The sequence below is a fragment of the Alosa pseudoharengus genome, unplaced genomic scaffold (genome assembly GCF_046254945.1).
Source record: "Alosa pseudoharengus isolate Yale_2024_CS ecotype anadromous, Long Island Sound unplaced genomic scaffold, YU_APseudo_1.1 YU_APseudo_1.1_scf_16, whole genome shotgun sequence".
In the NCBI taxonomy this organism is placed as follows: Eukaryota; Metazoa; Chordata; class Actinopteri; order Clupeiformes; family Clupeidae; genus Alosa; species Alosa pseudoharengus.
Window position 1 is genome coordinate 32,660,733 of NW_027468630.1, and position 17,361 is coordinate 32,678,093.

At 39.7% G+C, this 17,361-nt stretch overlaps 1 protein-coding gene across 2 annotated transcripts; it reads right to left on the bottom strand.

Annotated features, from left to right (window-relative positions):
• Positions 1 to 535: 535 nt before the first annotated feature.
• On the bottom strand, positions 536 to 8,813 carry rbpms2b (RNA binding protein, mRNA processing factor 2b). Of its 2 annotated transcripts, none has more exons than XM_076287738.1 (8): positions 8,437 to 8,813; positions 6,544 to 6,621; positions 6,164 to 6,202; positions 5,687 to 5,779; positions 5,057 to 5,207; positions 4,177 to 4,325; positions 2,757 to 2,829; positions 536 to 2,533 (listed from the first exon to the last, which is right to left on the bottom strand). In XM_076287738.1, exons 1-7 carry the CDS (start codon positions 8,485 to 8,487, stop codon positions 2,764 to 2,766), a joined length of 627 nt encoding a protein of 208 aa, XP_076143853.1. In that variant the 5' UTR covers positions 8,488 to 8,813; the 3' UTR covers positions 536 to 2,533; positions 2,757 to 2,763. The 2 variants fall into 2 exon arrangements, with proteins under 2 accessions (XP_076143853.1, XP_076143854.1); XM_076287739.1 differs by having other exon boundaries at positions 5,687 to 5,749; positions 8,437 to 8,804.
• Between the last annotated feature and the right edge of the window lie 8,548 nt (positions 8,814 to 17,361).

Genomic DNA, 17,361 nt, shown 5'->3' on the forward strand with positions numbered 1-17,361 from the left:
TATACTTTCTTAATTGTAACAAATATCTGAACTGACACTTTCAATGGACATTTTTAAGGAAAGGTCAGTAATAATGTAGGTTCATTAATCATTCTTACTAATTTCAATTAATTCCTCACCCAAAAATCAACAAGTATTGGTAAATATTTACATAAATGCTGTAAATCCTACCAAAACCTACATTTAGAGAGCAGCATTGTAGATTTTACACATATTCCTCTAGATGGTGCTCAAGTCCTTATAAAAGCTCACAGTTAAAAACCCAGGCCATAAGCCAGAAATCAGTGGTACAAAACATAATTGGCCCTGTGCTACACAATACCCCTTAGGCTCTGTTCAAATTCAGGATGAAATTAGTCTCCCCCTCTCCCAGTACACCAACCTACTTCAAGCCTCAATTATCTATAAACACCATAAACATGGTTTGTAATGGTATGTTTTAAAACTGTTTCACCACTTTTAAATGCATTTAAGATATTGTTTCAGTAACTTGCACAATGAATGAGGCCTGTGAGTGAAACAGACAAACACAATGTTATTGTTTATAATTTATTAGTTCTTGGGCAACAAGGAAAAAATTACTACTGCCAAATTCTTATCACGACATTCTCAATGAACATGGATTCCATATCCCTTTCAGAAGTTCTGTCAATTTTTGTAGTAGTAAATAGAAGGCTCATCATGGATATACAGTATCACAACAATACATGGTTATCAATAGAACAATAAAACAGTTCTCCCCGTTTTGGGAGTTACCATAAGTTAATTCATACTGAAAACGCAAACTTTTACTTTTGTTCTAATAATTCAAGCACTGAAATTACAATATTTTAATTGCTTACATAACATTATCATCAACTCAACACTACAATTCTTCAGAACAAAATAATCTTGACTTTTCCCCAATATTATCCATCTAAAAAAAAAGAAATTCAGTGTATGTTTACACAATGGACAAGTTTGCATGCAGTTAAATTATAGAATAGGATCTAGCTTGGTCAAGCCATGCATTTCCTCCTTATAGCACAACATATGTATCCTACATTTGTTTAAGTTTAAACAATTAGGATGAAGATTCTAAACTAAAGTCAACTCCTCTTGCCATTGGTTATTATTGAATTGGGATGTTTCGGTCAGTCTATTGTGCATTATATTCAAATTCTAGTTCACATTTAATATAAATCGATTGCATTGCAAGCAGTAAGAAAACTACTCTAGTTTGATTGGTGATGAAATGCCAGGACTCAACTCCATTATTGCAACCCAGGTCTTTGTAGAATGGCATAGCATCATGATCATCCATTCTATGGTAGAATTCTTATCTGAATAATAGTGTTGCACTCGAGTCATTTGGCAACAATTTGCCTGCAATCTATCCAAAGCTGTAGAATAAAACTACCCAACATCTGATTTATTGCATTGATTTCTTCACAATTTACAAAATGGGAATTCTATCACAATTTATATTCTGCTAACAGAAACCATACATTTCCCATCAGCAAATTAAAACATGGACTGCTATCCCTCCGACCTCGAGGTTAGGGTTTCTTTTAATCCAGTTTCACATTCATAAAGATATTCTAACAGCCATCCAACCCTGGATACAAAGTTGCAGTTCCAAAAAATGCCATGGAACACAAAGCAAGTAAGTAAAGACTATTGCACCAGTAACCTATGTCAAACAGGATAAATGATTATTACACCCACACAAACTCAAATGGAAAAGACAACTAGATATTACCTTGTACAGATTTAATCACACAAAAATGCATAAATATACATTGCACAAAAGTACAAAAATACTTGTACTTTTTTTGTTCAAATATACTCTTAGACATCAATAATTTGGCAAGACAAGATTGTCACACAGGGGTTGCAATAATGGTGATTCACCAACTTGATGCTCTACATATTGGCTCCACTTTTGCAAAGGTGATGTTGAACCCGAAAAGAAAATATCAATGCATGCAAAACATATTCTCCAGGAAAATAAAATACCAATAAGTTTAACACCACTTTGCATATATTACAAGTAGTTTCTTTTTTTTTCTTTTTTATACAGGAGCTAGACTAAGACACAGAAGATAGAAGGCAAACGAAAAACAAAGAAATAATGGAGAAGGCCACGGCCATGAGGCAACTGACTGTACTGTAAAACAAACACAGAACCATACATTCTACATCATGCCAATATTGAACATGCACTATGGCTGCCTCAGTTCCCCCACAAAGCCTAGTCCTTCCCTATGAAAAGAGCAGCTTCGTCACTTCATAAATTTATATTTCCTCTTCAGAACACGTCCCCTAAAGGAAAGAAAATAGCTTGGATTTTGCAAGTGCTATGTCTGTACCGTTTACAGTCATCACACAGCATCAGAATGTGATTGAAAAAGATTTAACTTCAAACACCATCTGGCCGTTTCCAAATGAAACGTCGTCCACTATGTAAATTATCCATTAAATAAACCTGATTAAATAACAAAGAGCTCTGCACATCTCACTCCAGTGGGACACCGACCCTGGTGTGAAGTGTCTGCATGGAGAGGGATATAAGAACATGTACAATTAGAAAACACCTACATTTAAGAAAATGCCATCATTTGCCAGGTTCAGTGTGCATGCAAAATTCCAAACATGTATGTTGGGAAAAGGAAAATTTAAGTAATGTTTTTTTTTTTTTTTTTTAAATAAATTTGCATCAGATAATAATGAAGAGATCATAATACTAATGATTAAAGAATTCATTAGTCACTTACAAATAATCTAACAGAATTGACGTGACTTCCACCCTGGCTGGGAGGCCTCTGATGGAGAGGGATACCAGCGCATCTGAAGGAGGGGAAGGGACAAAATTACAGACTTACTGAATGTGGAGGACTGGACATGACATCTTTGATCATCAATGTCTTGTGGATGCCACATTCATGTTCCATTTTCAAACGCTTTTCTTTTATCAGGAAAGCCAATGTACAGTACAGTGATTTTTATTTGCTGGTGATGCCGGTCAGGCACAAAGCTGACTAGATTCTTCAGACCAACTTATTGAAAATCCTCCCTTCAGACTGTACACAGCTTTTTTTCCAAAAACTGGAAGGCAGTGGATGAGCACTTTTTTCTGACTGGCAGCATCATGGGCAAGTATTTTAAGGAAGAAAATCTAAAAGGGGCTATCCAGCGTAATGTCAAATTTGCAGGTGGAAAGGGCACCCATTCTTTGTTCGGTCATGGAGACCTCAAAGATTTCATAGCTCAGAAACTGAATGTACAACCGGTTCTCACAATTCTTCTAAAAACCTTTCTATTGGAGTTAAGATCAAAATAAACCATGTTCCACTTAAAGTGCCATGACTCCAAAATCACAGTTGGTCTTACAGCACTGCAGCCCAATGCACCTGCCACATAAAGTCATCCAAACCAGCATTTTAGACAAATACTTTCAAAATCCATATTACAATTTAAAAATAAAGATTTACTGGCCATAATAATAATCAGAAATACTGAAAGAAAAACCTAGTGTCCATCACTATGGCTCATAGTCCATCGAATTCCTCAGAATAGACTTTCATATGGGTACACTGATCTGGTCCTCATGAAGGTGCACAGTGAAGTCATTCACAGTGTTCACTTCAAATCTCTCATCACACTCCAATTAAATGTCCTGGTATACAGGTTTTGCTGAGAGGATGCAGTATTCTGACAGAGCCTGGGAATTCTGAAAATAAGTTGGCACTTCCAAGACTAGACCTGAATGACTTGACAGTTTCTTTCAGTATGCAAGTCATACCTAGTGATTCTTGCTATGTCTGGAACTCAAAGGGGTGAATCCAATTTATAAAAAAAAATCTTGATATGTTCCAGCTCATTCATGGTATGTTTGGAAGTTGTCACCAGAGTTTCCTAATAATGGACTTAATTTGTGGTCTGTTTACGCTGGTTTTATCTGCATTATTCTCAAAGTATAGATAGAGGCAAAGATGAAAACTTGGGACAACAAACATACTGACTGAATAAAGACCTTCAGATTTCAGCTGGCCTCAAATGCAATACATGTTAAAAGGTTCTTCTGTAAGACTACTAACCTGTATGGGTCAATGGTAATTATGCTTTAAAATAAAAATTCAAAGTCTTCCGTGAACAGGAAAAAAAAAAAAAAAAAAAAAAAAGACTTGCACCAACCTGGGCATGGAGGGCGGCGGCGGCGGCAGCAGCGGCGGGGTAGGTGAACGCTGTGTGGGGAAGACCAGGGGTCAGCTCAGTGGTGTACAGTGGGTAAGGGGACCAGGCCTCAGGTGAAGCAGGGATCAACGCTGCCCCCGTCAGGTCATCTGTAAAGGCACACCAGGACCACCACCCATGCCAACATAGACAACTCACTCAGACCACTTATTACACACAAGGCTTATCGGTGCATTGTTAGGGTTGACCCACTATGGTTACTTGCAAGGTAGTAAAAATCATGATCAGTAATTCAAACACAGTATGTTATATCCAACACAAGCACGAATGTAAGATTACACTCCCTGGTTTCAACAAATTGGCATGGCAGTTTGGCAAATGGGTGTTGAAAATGTCCCCTATGGTATATGCTACAGCCATTTGTGATGGGGCAAACTGAAGTCATTACAGAAGGCACCGAGTCTGGATCATCATTTTTACTCTAAAGGCTGCAGGTTACAGCTAAATGAACTAATCCAGATCCTAACACTACACCAGTAGTGTGCTCTTTTACAGTAAAAAAATAAAATAAATACACTGGGCCTCATAAGTCCCAGCCAGCACACTAAGTACTAGTGGTGGTGTACTGATCAGCCTTCCAACCATGAGAAGCTTGAATGACAAAACTGTAGCTTGCCCTTGACAGTTGCTCATTTGTGAAAGAGTGACACTTCTAGTTTTACAAAGCAAAGGGCCCTCTGCTCTACTGGCATGCATGTGAGTGAAATTAGTTGGGTGATGTGGAGCTGCAGGTTTTACGCCCGTCTTGCTGTCCGAGGGCGGGTCACTGTTGTCAGTGCGGTGCAAGTGCTAGCTCTATGCGTGGCTGGAAAAAACTTACATGGGTCCCGTGCTATGAAGTGTGCTCCTAGAGCAGGGTGGATATTTGTGGGGTTCGGTGTGGCCATCAGTTTACTCTTAGCCATCTTCGTGTTGGCCTTAGCAAACTCTAACCGTAGGGTCTGTGGACTTTCTGGGTCAAAACGTATCCCCTGAGAACAAAAGGGGGGGTACAATGAGGGCGGACGGACCCAATGTGCAGTGTGCCCTGAGCTCTGAGCTTGTGTTCACATGCAGGTGAATGGTACTGCTTGGGTATTAAAAGTGATGTGTTTGCAGAAGAGAACTACTTGGAAAATGTGTACAGTGTACTAGTTCTAGTGTTGAAATGGAACCTACAATGTATATTTGCAAAAGAACAGGTGCGCATCTACAGAATAAGATAGGCCTCCAACATTACTTGGACTCTTGTCCAGTTTATGAAACTGGCCAAGGATTTCATTTGTGAAAATGAGAAGGAAGCCCCACCAAACTAATAAGAGTGAAGCAGGACCATGAAAGAAAATAGTGTTCAAATTCCAAGTGTTTTACTGAGCTAAAGCAAATTTGAAGGGACCATCCCTCTGTGAATCATCTAAAAGCAGACAGTTCAATAATTCAGAGCTTCAGTTACAGTTGACCGAGTGCTTACGTTTAATGCATTTTTTGCCGCTTCAGCGCCAGACCGACTGTCAAAGGTAACAAACCCAACAGGCTGGAAAAGGGTAGAGAAGACGTTCACAATCTGTCTTGGTACATCATTAATCAATGGTAAGAGGAAACTCATCAATACATGCAGGTTGAATACATACAGACAATTTTTCATATGTATGCTCCACAAGCATGAACAGTGAATTACTCCATTTAAAACAAACTTAATTAGGTAAACTAACCATTTGCCCAACCTTCAGATGAAGTGAAAACACATTGAATGTTATAGTTGACAATCTAAAAGTTCAGCTTCCATAAAATTGTGTTACTTTTAAAAATGGGGACCAGTTTCCTTATAGCAATCAAATTACTTGCAAGCATCAAGTCAATCACAGGGATAAGTGGACATAGTGATGTGCCAATTTGAGGGAAAGGGTTAAAATTCTGTAATTCCAAGCAATAACCAGCAACATCTCACCTGCTTTGATGTTAATTTAATCAGTGAACCTTCATAACCCTGAAAAGGAAAATAAATCCAATTAACAGCCATGAAGTCACATGCTTGGTGAGATAGGAATTCCATTGCTCCTCCCCATATGAAGCAAACTACTAATATGGTCCTGGCCCACAGTCTCAGCCAGCAGTAGAAAAAAAAGTGACTAAATGTTTTTATAAGCCTGGTCAAACAACTAAAAAGTAGTTAAAGGTTTATTGGTGGGATAAAGGATATAGCAAATACATTCAAATCAAATGGCATTGTGCAGTAAAAAAGGACTACAGTTAAACTATTAAAACAGAAGTTTAAGAACCCAGAAGTTATGTTCAAATAGAAAATACAAAGCAATGGGGCAGTCTAACCTTAAATGGTCTGAACAGCAGATAAAGTTCACGGGGCTTGATATCTGTTGGGAGGCCACTCACAAACAGTGTGCGCACCTAGGGAATGAAAGAAATTCAACCAAAGAAGTTTCATTTATAGTTGGATTCTGAGAGTAAATCTTATGAGGGGGCATTACCAGCAGACCAAACATACATGCACCCTCATACCAGTTCCATCCCAAACACACCACTCTTACATGGAGGCATTATGGGCCAACGATCACCCAAGAACACATTTTTACAGGAAATTCTGAATGTTTGGGAAATTGAAATCCTGTCAAAGGCTGAAGACGTAATCCTGAATGTCCATTTGCCTGTGGATGATTAGCCCTTAAAAGCTCCTGTGGCTCTGAGGGAGGGTCTTATCAGCAGTGGTCTGCCAGCAGAACAGTGGAGGACAGTCATGCACAGCATGACCACATTTCCTTCCCTTAACCCATTGCTATGAGACCAACTGTGCGCAAGGGTACACCGGAACATCAAGTGGCAACAGCTTCAGCACACACCAGTTTTCAGCAACACCACAATAGACAACACAATGGCTTCCCTGTCCATAAACAGCCTTCAAAAATAAATGTTCCACACCACACATTGTTCAGCTTTTTCTTGGCTACGCCACTTCAAACACATCAAGTGTGGCAACATTTCAATACAGCCTCAGAGGTTCACTTTCATAAAGACCTGTACATCTTATTCCTTCATCTGAGGAGCAAGACAGGTTGATGTATTCATTCAAGGTCGTGTGCTCACGCAGTATAAGTACTGGATATAGACAGATTCAGAGAGGCTCTATGATTAGAGTACAATAAATAAATGTTTAAAGTACCATATAACATATGTGCACAAGTGCCCAATCATAATAAAGACCTATGTATTAAGGACATGCCATAACTGACTGGATCTGTAAAGGCTTGCTGCATTTGGCCGTTTGAATCATTCAGATTGGGTCTCATGTGACAGCATTGCCTTTATGGCAAAATTATATTAAACAATTCTACCAGATAGTCACAGACCTTCTAAGATATTTGATAAAACATAAACCTTGAATTGAGACAGTTTTCATTAGATGTATCCGTGTGCCAGTAGCCTATGCACCATAATCTGATTCTCGACACCTTTTGGCAATCATTTTTCCTAAAATTGGTTATGGTGGTCAGGGGGGAAACGTAGGCATGATTGTTTTACCGGTGAAAAGACCCAACATGACTTCCTATTGCTATTCAAATATTCCTATGAACTTGGCCTTAAGATAATAACCTGCTAAGTACAAAGCGGCTAATCTCAGAATCAAAATCCACCCAGACACACTTTTGAGTTGCATTCAATGGGGGGAAAAAACGATTACGCTTTGATCCAAGTACACCATTTATCGCTTTAGGCGTTCCACAATAAAATCACCTTGTCGCTTTTTCTTTTCTATTGAAAAGTGTCGTGCTGAATTATTGCATGTTAGGACATAAGCTATCTATAGGCAGAATTAACTGATAATGTAAGCAGACACCACTAAAGCCTGCGTACTTAGACTACTGAAAGTCTATTAAAAAGTTAGCAAAACAAAAATGAAGTAACAACTTGTCTTCAACGTAGTATTTGTAAGCATTTTCAACCAGCACTGGAGGTGCGCACTTTGATGAGACTGTTGAATTGAAGCCGATCACCACTGTTGATTGGCAATATAAAACTGCCCCACAGAAGATAATAAAATGCTCAATATTTATCAAACAACGTAAAATTCTCACACAAAACAAGTCAATTGACTAAACAGACAGTGGCGTTAACATTACAAACATTTGCACAGCCACCTCGGAGTTCAAACAACCAACTTTCTGTTTACACTTTTTTAAATTTAGACAAATATAAACGTCCCCTTACCTCTTCCTCCATAGATACGTTGTTTGTCTCGGTATCAGATTTGAGACTCATGGTGTGTGAATTCTTTTAAACTACACGGGGGAAAGTTCTGTTCCTTGCTGAAGCAGATACCTGCGCGTCGTAAGCTAGCAGTTTCTTCTGGTGTTCGAAAAGTGCCCAAGTGAAGTTGCGATAAAGACGAGTATATCCCAAAAATACTTGGAAAAATAGAAAAGCTAAACTACGGTGGCAGAGTGGAAAGAAAGGTGGAAAGGTGCACTGTGAAGGTGAGAGAAGTGAGAAGAGGTGGCTGTGTGTCCCTCCCGCTTACATCTATCCTGCTTTAGTTAACTCTGAAGCCAAGTGTGTAACTTGTTCAGAGGGGAGGTCTGTATCAGAGTTACCCTATCCACCAATTAGGTCATCAACTAATTTGAAGGCCCAAAGAACTGTGTGGCAATCAGGCAGCAGATAGGGCTCAGCTGGTGCAAACCCAACCTCTCTGTTATCGCATCATGGCTTTTTGGGGAGGAGCGAGAGTCTCCTTTCCCACTTTTACACATTTTAGTTAAGTTGCCCATGTCTTTTTTCAATGCATGTATAAAATACTTTTTTATGATCAAATGGGTGTTAGAGTATATGTGATATTTGGTGTAGCGACCCATATCTTATTTAGATATTACAGAGAGGATTTTTGCAGTGAAATAGGCTCTGTATTTGTTTACAATAGGCCATACCATAAATTAATTTGAGACAGTAGATATATCAATAAAACACAAACCCACAACATAATCTTACAATTTAGAATAGCAACTCAATGTCAACAGTTTTCAATACAACTTAATGCATATTAGAATAATTTTGCCAAAGGTAGTTTACCGCTGAATTCTCAAAATGGTTGTTTTGCCTGTATTCTGGGTAATTTACATCATCTATAAAACTGATGAATACTTAACATAAGTGATCATTTAAATAGATGTATTCTATTCACAGGGTGTGTCTTCCATTCTCACTGCAACAACCTAGAGGAGAAATATCTCTAGTTCAAGGTACTCTTAAAAGAAATATCATAAATGTGTATAAAAGTGTGTGTGTTTGTGTGTGTGTGTGTGTGTGCATTCATCTTGCAGCCAACATGGTAGGCGAGTTTCCTGACTTTGTGTTGGAGTACAATAAAGCACCCTCTGAGCACAGGAGTGGAAAGGGCTGGAAATATTTAGCTCCTGAAGCGACTGACTAAATACATGTTTTGTACAATACATCTAAAATTAGGCATATTATTTTGTAATGTCAAAGGGATACAACAAAAACATTGCGGCATTTAGTTTATTGTTATGAAAATGGCATCACTGGTCATCCTAGCTAGGTAAATGCACTGAACATAGCAGTATCCCATATTTCAGGAACAAAAGAAAAATGCACTATTTGATTTTAATCAAAGAAATATGCATATATGATGTATTGTGAAAACATTGTTTTTAAAGTTACGTTAAGTGTTACCAGTCATGCTTATTGTGTTATCAAATTCTCAGAGGTTTATAAATAACATGCCTCAGTTCACACCTCCCCCAGCCATCTTGCCCCAGGACAAGAACCAGTGACAGGCCCTCACCGAGTGATAAGTGTCCAGATTAAGGCATTCTTATCATGTGTCTTTCACTCAGAAAGCCAAACACTCTAGTGAACCACAGCTGACCTGATGCCAACTGCCCTGATTCTTTACACATTATGTTAGAAAAATATTTGTCAGAAAATGGATTTGCTGTCACTGAAGAAAAAATCTGTGAAAAATCAAATATTTCAAATGGATCTATAGTTACTATACTTACTAGAATTTCAATTTGTCAAATTGTGAAAGGGACGTCTATGCTCAGTAATAAATGATGACAATTAACAAAAGACAGATGGCTGAACGACAGAAGTCGTACCAAATGTATGCATGCATGAACAATATGGATGTGCTAAAAGGTAACAGCAAATAACTGATGACACTCAGTTTCATGTGTTTTAAATAAAATTGTATACATGTGTACAGTGATTTAGTGAAAGATAATGAATATAAATGCTTCAATAAGCATGCACATAGAACAATGTATTGATACATATTTAAATGGATTATTATTTATATTAGATGTTTCCTATCTGAAAAATGTGTCATCACTTATTAACAAATCTGGGGCAATTCTCAAGCTTATAGATTTGGGCACAAATGTTATGACTGCTTCCTGCAAATGTGGACCATTTATAGTCCGGGCCAAAACAAAGGCCCTCTCATCCAGTAAACCATGAGAAAGGCATTCCTCTGCGTAGTTAATTAGACTGCAGCCACATCATGGAAAATGGGAGGTTACCAAACGAAATAGCTGAAAGCATGTCCATACACTCAGGCATTACAAGAGGTCCAGGCCAGAGGGGCCTGTGAAAAGACACCAACCATATATGGATGAGACTGTCACTGTAGTGTTTATCTGAACTGCGAGCGAGGCCGGGAGATTAGGCCTTGCTGCTTGAACAGAAAGAGTGCTTGCAGTCGCTGAAGCACGCAGGTGATCAGAAGTCATGGAATAACTGAAAAGCTGAGAGATTGAGTAAAAGCCAAACTGCAGTGAATTCCAGGTTGCATTTATGGTGGCAAGATGCATTACATCAAGTTTGTTTTGTCAGGGTAGCGTTTTCTCTGAGGAATGAGTTGGAGAACTCATTGTGTAATCTAAGAAGATAAACTACAGAGGCTGAAGATGGATAGTAGCTATGTATTTATAGCATTTCTCTCTGTGTCTCTTGTGTACTTATATGTCCTTCAACAGCAAGTCCAACAACAGCAGTGCATGATGTTTGCTTGCAGTTAAATCTGTGTCAGTAAACAATGGGTCTGTTAGTGGCATGCCATGAATATGTGTCACAGATTGGGATAAAATGATATTGAACAGACACAGCAATGATTATAACCCCATCTTGAAACATGGTTTGTGTGTTAGGCTTTAGGTATTGCTCTCCAAAAATATAGCACTTCTATGAAGCTGAGCTGTGCTGTAGGTTAAGATTGCCATACAATATTGGCTATAATATCAACTGTAGTGCAGGTGGGTCTGCAGTATAAACAATAACAAACTAAATGAATTAATTGTAAGATGATTTTCACATAGACAGATATATCCACTGATTGGCCATAACGATTTGAAGATGAATTCTGATTGGAATATGAGGATGTCATATGTGTCCAAAACTGATTCAGATGTATGATACTGCCCATCCTGAGAGAGACGGGGGCTGCAAGGTGAGATGAAGATTGGCTTTTAGCAGCCCTCCAAGGATCCTCCATCGCAACACTCCCCCTCCTTCCACACTGTCGATTCTTCAGCTTCATTACTTCTGCCGAAGCTGAAAAAATACTTTCTTTGCATGTTCAGTCGCTTCTAGGTAAGGACAAATAAAGATGGAGGACCTATTCTGAAGGACTTCATTTCTACAAAGACAATGAGCAGAACAAAGACACTTTAATTCAATAGATGAATAGTGAGTACCCGATAATGAATAGATTAGGAATAGTAAAGACATTGTTTATTTTGTTACCTTTCCATGCTCCAATGTTTTTTCATCATCATTAAGACTTTAGGTCAGTGTGAGTTTGTTCATCATTACGAACAGTATCTCTTCACTGTCTACAACATAGATCTTTTAGTGTGATTCCTCCTCATACCTTACTCTGGGCTAAATGGAACAGTGAACGACAATTTAATGTTTTTTGTTGTTAAAACAAAAAGTTCAAGAATGTGGTTAGATTTACTGCTGCCTTTAATGTATATAGATAAAGCCAAAAATTAACCAATAATTCACAAAATTATAAATTATGTCATCAGACATCAGTATCTGAAAATAAATCATCAAAGAAGGGCTATTGCACATTTAATGTAAGAAGAGGCATGCGAGTTACACCAGAGACATCGTGGCCAAAGATAGCAGTGAGATACTGCAAGCCATGATTTATTTACACCCCTTTCCTTCTACATTTAACAGAGGGATGAAACAAACCACAAAAGATGTCTTACATTAGCAAAAAGAAAAAAAAACATCCAAAACTGTATGCTGGAGATGGATGGATATTAAACATAGAAACACAGATTTCCTAAGGATACATCTCAACCGCAATGAAATTATTGACCCTCAATTGCTGCTGACAGCCAGTGAAAAGAAAAGTAGTCATAATCATAATTCCTCTTTTCTACCCATCAGTAACTGTGGAATCATTTTATCAGTTTGGTTTTACTGTCTCTAATCCTCACGCCTGGCGCAGGAACTGTGACACAAAGCCTGAGCAAGCCAGTGCGAGGCCCCTGATGAGCTTCATGTTTTATTTGAGAAAAGCGGCCCCATTGTCCCAGAAGCCCCCTCGTAGTGCACTCCTCCTCCTCGCGCCTCACTGCAACTGTCCCATCGCATTAGCCTCTCCTGCCGCCAAAGCACTTAGCTGCTGTTCCCATTGCCCTCTGTGCCGCAGTGAAACTCCGCTCAGAAAGTCCAAGAAAACTTTCAAGAGCGCAGCCCCCTTACAAACAAGTGCAGCTTCCTTCCTGTATGTGTGTGTGGGGGTAAACACTTCCTGGTCTGCGCCATGAAGGACTGCTTTAGTGATGGAATGCCATGTAATTTGTACATATTAGGGAATGATACATTGTGCAAAGGTAGGATTTAAATGGCGTTGTGGGGACAGTAGCGTGTCATTGTTCAAGGGAGAGAGAGAGAGATGACATTCCGCCACAGTGAGTGCTTGTGTCAGTGTGTGGCATAAGCTGCTAGTTAATTTTAAGTACCAAGATAATTCATGCACAGAAGAAATGTCAGGGCTATATGTGTACAGTTAGAGGACACTCCAGATTGTATGTGAGCCATATGGTGTGTGTGGCCCCTTGCAGTGCACACCCTGTGTAAGACGAACTGTCTCCATTTGGTGTTATCCTTGCTTCAGTTCCTGTTTCCCACTAAAACACAGTCACACATGAGCCTGCACGCAGGCAAGCAAACACGCTCGGGCAGCCCACCCGCCCACCTCACGCACACAAACAAACACGCGGCAGTAACCCAAGCTCTGGTCTCCCACATCTGCATGGTGTTCAGCTGGGGCTTTTGGCAGCCCCCTGTCACTGAGGCTCCACTGCTTCTCAGCCGCTGCCCCCCATTCAATGGCCAAGGAAACACAAACACTCACAAACGGTCAGTCACCAGAGTTCATTGCTTCAGACCCAGGGACAGACATCCAGGGAAAACAATGACCATTGCCAGAGATATACTGTGTTTATTGTTTGTGTGGAGCAAATATAACAAACATAAGCTGAAATATGATGAGCATGGATTGCAACAATACCACCCTTTTCTGCTCTGTGGCCTAGTTCTATCATCTGAAGTTTTGAAACAATGTGACTTCCCAGCATATGGACAATCATTGCACTCATCAGAGTCCTTTGTACGATGTTCCATGGCACTGAGGAAGATACCGTGTTCTGTAAGAGATGAGTGCTGTTGCCAAGACCACAAAAGTTGAGCATTTGAGTATTTTATCCCACTTAGAGCCACATTCCACAAGTCTAAAACAGACCTAAACAGTGACCCCATAAGATACACAGCACACTCTTTATGGGGAGACTGGCAGATCATAACATACGCATGGCCATGTTCTTCTTCAAACATGACAGGTCACAGCAACACTGTAGCATTTTAGCTGGCTTTCCTTTAAAAACCATTATGTACTGAGATGTAGTTTGAAGGGCAAAGAAAAATGTTGATATGTGCGGCTGTCCATTTAAATTCACTTATAGAGGAGAGTGATATTTCAAGGACTCACTTGATCAGCACTGTTACTGTTTTTAGAAGGTCCAGTACTCTCCCTAATCACTAGACATTTCAGATGTAGACCAGCACCACGTCTCGCTGGATTTGCTGGGAGTGAAGGAACTCACAGATGACGCAGGACCCTACACTAATAACGAAAACAGGATTGACTTCAACGTATATGAAAACAGAAAGGTCAGAAGAAAAATGAAGACAGCACACATTCACACGCATACTTACATGTCCAGTCTGCCACACACACACACACACACCTAAGGATGTTCTGGAATGTCACCACAAACTACAAATCACACTTGATAGAAGACAGAGAGAGAGAAGCTTCTTTCTCTCCTTTTCCTCAACACGCCGAAGTGGCCAACTTCCTGTTTGAGTCTGGACAGCCAACATGAAAGGTTATGCTATTAAATCAAAAGGGCAACAAATTCCCAGGAAGAGGGGCTTGGATCAGATAAACTGAGCTGCCAGTTTCTCAGGAAGGGACGCACATACACGTGGGAGAAAATGAAGGAGGAAGGAAGAGGAGAGGCAATTACTCTCAAAAATATGCATCCAAATTGCTTCTAGGACTTTTTTTCCTGTGTTTTAATTTTTGTCTCAAGCCTAGGAGGAATAAACAGTGTTGTGAAATACATCTTAGTTAAGTATATTAAATGAAAATACAAAGATGTTTAAACAGTGAAAGAGAAATCTTATACAAACATTAGATTACTCTCTCTCCTCAGGACTTTGGTAGGCTATAACAAAAAATATTTTAGAGAATAGTCAATGGATGGATGGAAAAAATGTCAGCACTTGTGTTGTATTTCTGTTGTGTGATTAAAAGGCAAATCCCTTTAATCTCCTCTAATGACTTTGTATGGTAAAAAAGTGGTGGGCTTGTGTTTGGGTTCTATACAGCAGAAAATCTCTAGTGAGTTGAGGGCTACAATCTAATCACTTGTTACAAGTCTCAGGGCTATCCATTGGTGGTCAGACCATATATGGAGGTTTTGTGCATTACATTTAACTCTGGGAATAAGACAAGAGACAAGAAAATAAAACAAGATCAAATGTTTCTTTGTGTGTGTAATCATCAAATCAGTATCACAAAAATATATTGTAATACAATATCCAGGTTTATTTTCAATGAACTATTTTGCTTGATTCATCTGAACAGCTAAAGTACCCTATGTGTACAAAACTCTCAGGTGTAAATACAATTCAGTGGAGAATTCCTCTGCCTCATCTCCCTGCTTATGATCCTGACCTCTCCTAAGAGCACTCCAATAGCTAAATAATATTTTAGCTCCCTGTAACCTCTCAGAGTTTTATGGGTAGCAGAACTTCAAAGACATCCCATCACATCTGCTATATACTGTTTGGTGCCCTTGCAAATCTCAGTTATTAAGGACATTCCTTTTCATGACCTCATCTCAGTATAAATCAAGAGGCTTGAAGACAGGGATATTAAATGCCTGATTTATTTAGTCTTTTCAGCTACTCAGATAAAAGAGACTTTTTCACTTGGAAGCAACAAAACTAATGCAGTGAATAGTAATGACAGTAAGTGGACAAATCTCCCTCCTCCTCGATCCCAACAGATATTGTCAAATGTGTGTGTGTGTGTGTGTGTGTGTGTGTGTGTGTGTGTGTGTGTGTGTGTGTGTGTGCGTGCGTGCGTGCGTGCGTGTGTGTGTGTGTGTGTGTGTGTGTGTGTGTGTGTGTGTGTGTGTGTGTGTGTGTGTGTGTGTGTGTGTGTGTGTGCGTGTGTGTGTGTAACACTATTATAGCCATTACTATCAGACACCTGGCCAGGAATTTCAACAAATTGGAATGTGTACCTGAAATGTCTGTTCATGTGGTCTAGAGGGGGAAATCACAAAGTCAAGAGGAGTCTATTTTTCACTAGTGCAAAGAACCTCAGTGACGTCAATGTGTATATTCCAAAAGTGTGTCCTCTTTTCTTTTTAATGATATAAAAAGCAAATGGTTTCTGAATGTGGCACTCTAGACCATTCAACACAACCAAGCACTGTCAAATCAGCAGGCAGAAGTAATGTTATTAAATATTAAACGTATGTTGAGAGGCCAGCTCTGAGGTGCTTGAGATATCTGGAGCCCAAACAAAGGGAAGCAGACCGCAAACTACGACCCATAGGCAAACTATAACCAACTCTTATATGCAGCATGGCTATATAGTTGATCCATTTTGATTTATTTGAATAATAGCATTTTAGATAAACATTTTTTGAGGCATGATGAACAGAGTGACGTAATGTCTCTTCATAAGCAGTCATTTATGCAAAAAATCTTGAAATTCAATATGAGCACAGATCAGGAGGAAGAAGCTCAAATGGAATTCTTATTTCAAAAACTCTAGTACCACTTAAAATGAGAGTCAGAGGTTCAAAAGTTCAGTGGAAAATAAATGTGAACAGTAACACAAGGAATCCAGCCTCAGTTATGTAGTGTACACCGTATGGTTCATATTTGTGGTATGCATCAAATCTTATCATTCCCTTTAGCAGAGTTACATTGTTATCAGAATGAAACAGGCTGAGGGGGGTGGGGGGTGGGGGTGAGCGAGCAAGGTGGGGGCAGGGGCAGAGCTCCTTCACTGCTCGTACCAGCTGCGTGGGGCGTTCAGATTAATAGAGTAAGGCTGTCGCAGCTCCTTGCTCAAGACAAAAATAAACATGACAGCAGAAAGTCCCAACAATTAAAAACAGGATGATGAAACCCAAACAAACACACACACACACACATGGATGCACACAGGCACTAACACAAACACACACCTACGCACACTCACACACACGGCAGTTTAGAGGAAAAGATAGTGGAACTCTTTCCATCGAACCACACGGCCACCCAGTTCCATCTAGAAAAAGCGCGCTTTCACAGAGCCGGACAGGTGGACGTGTGGGGAAGGCACAGTAAAAGTCATTGGGAGTGGGAGCAGAACATTCCGGAGTCAAGGCAAAGTGCAATACCCCGGGGATGCAGTGGGGCGGGAGCAGCACACAGCTGTCTATCATCTCCAGTCAGCTCCAGCGCGGCTGAGAGGCTACTTAACGGGATGAATATTTGATGGTGGCCCTCCCCTCGCGTGGGCCTGTC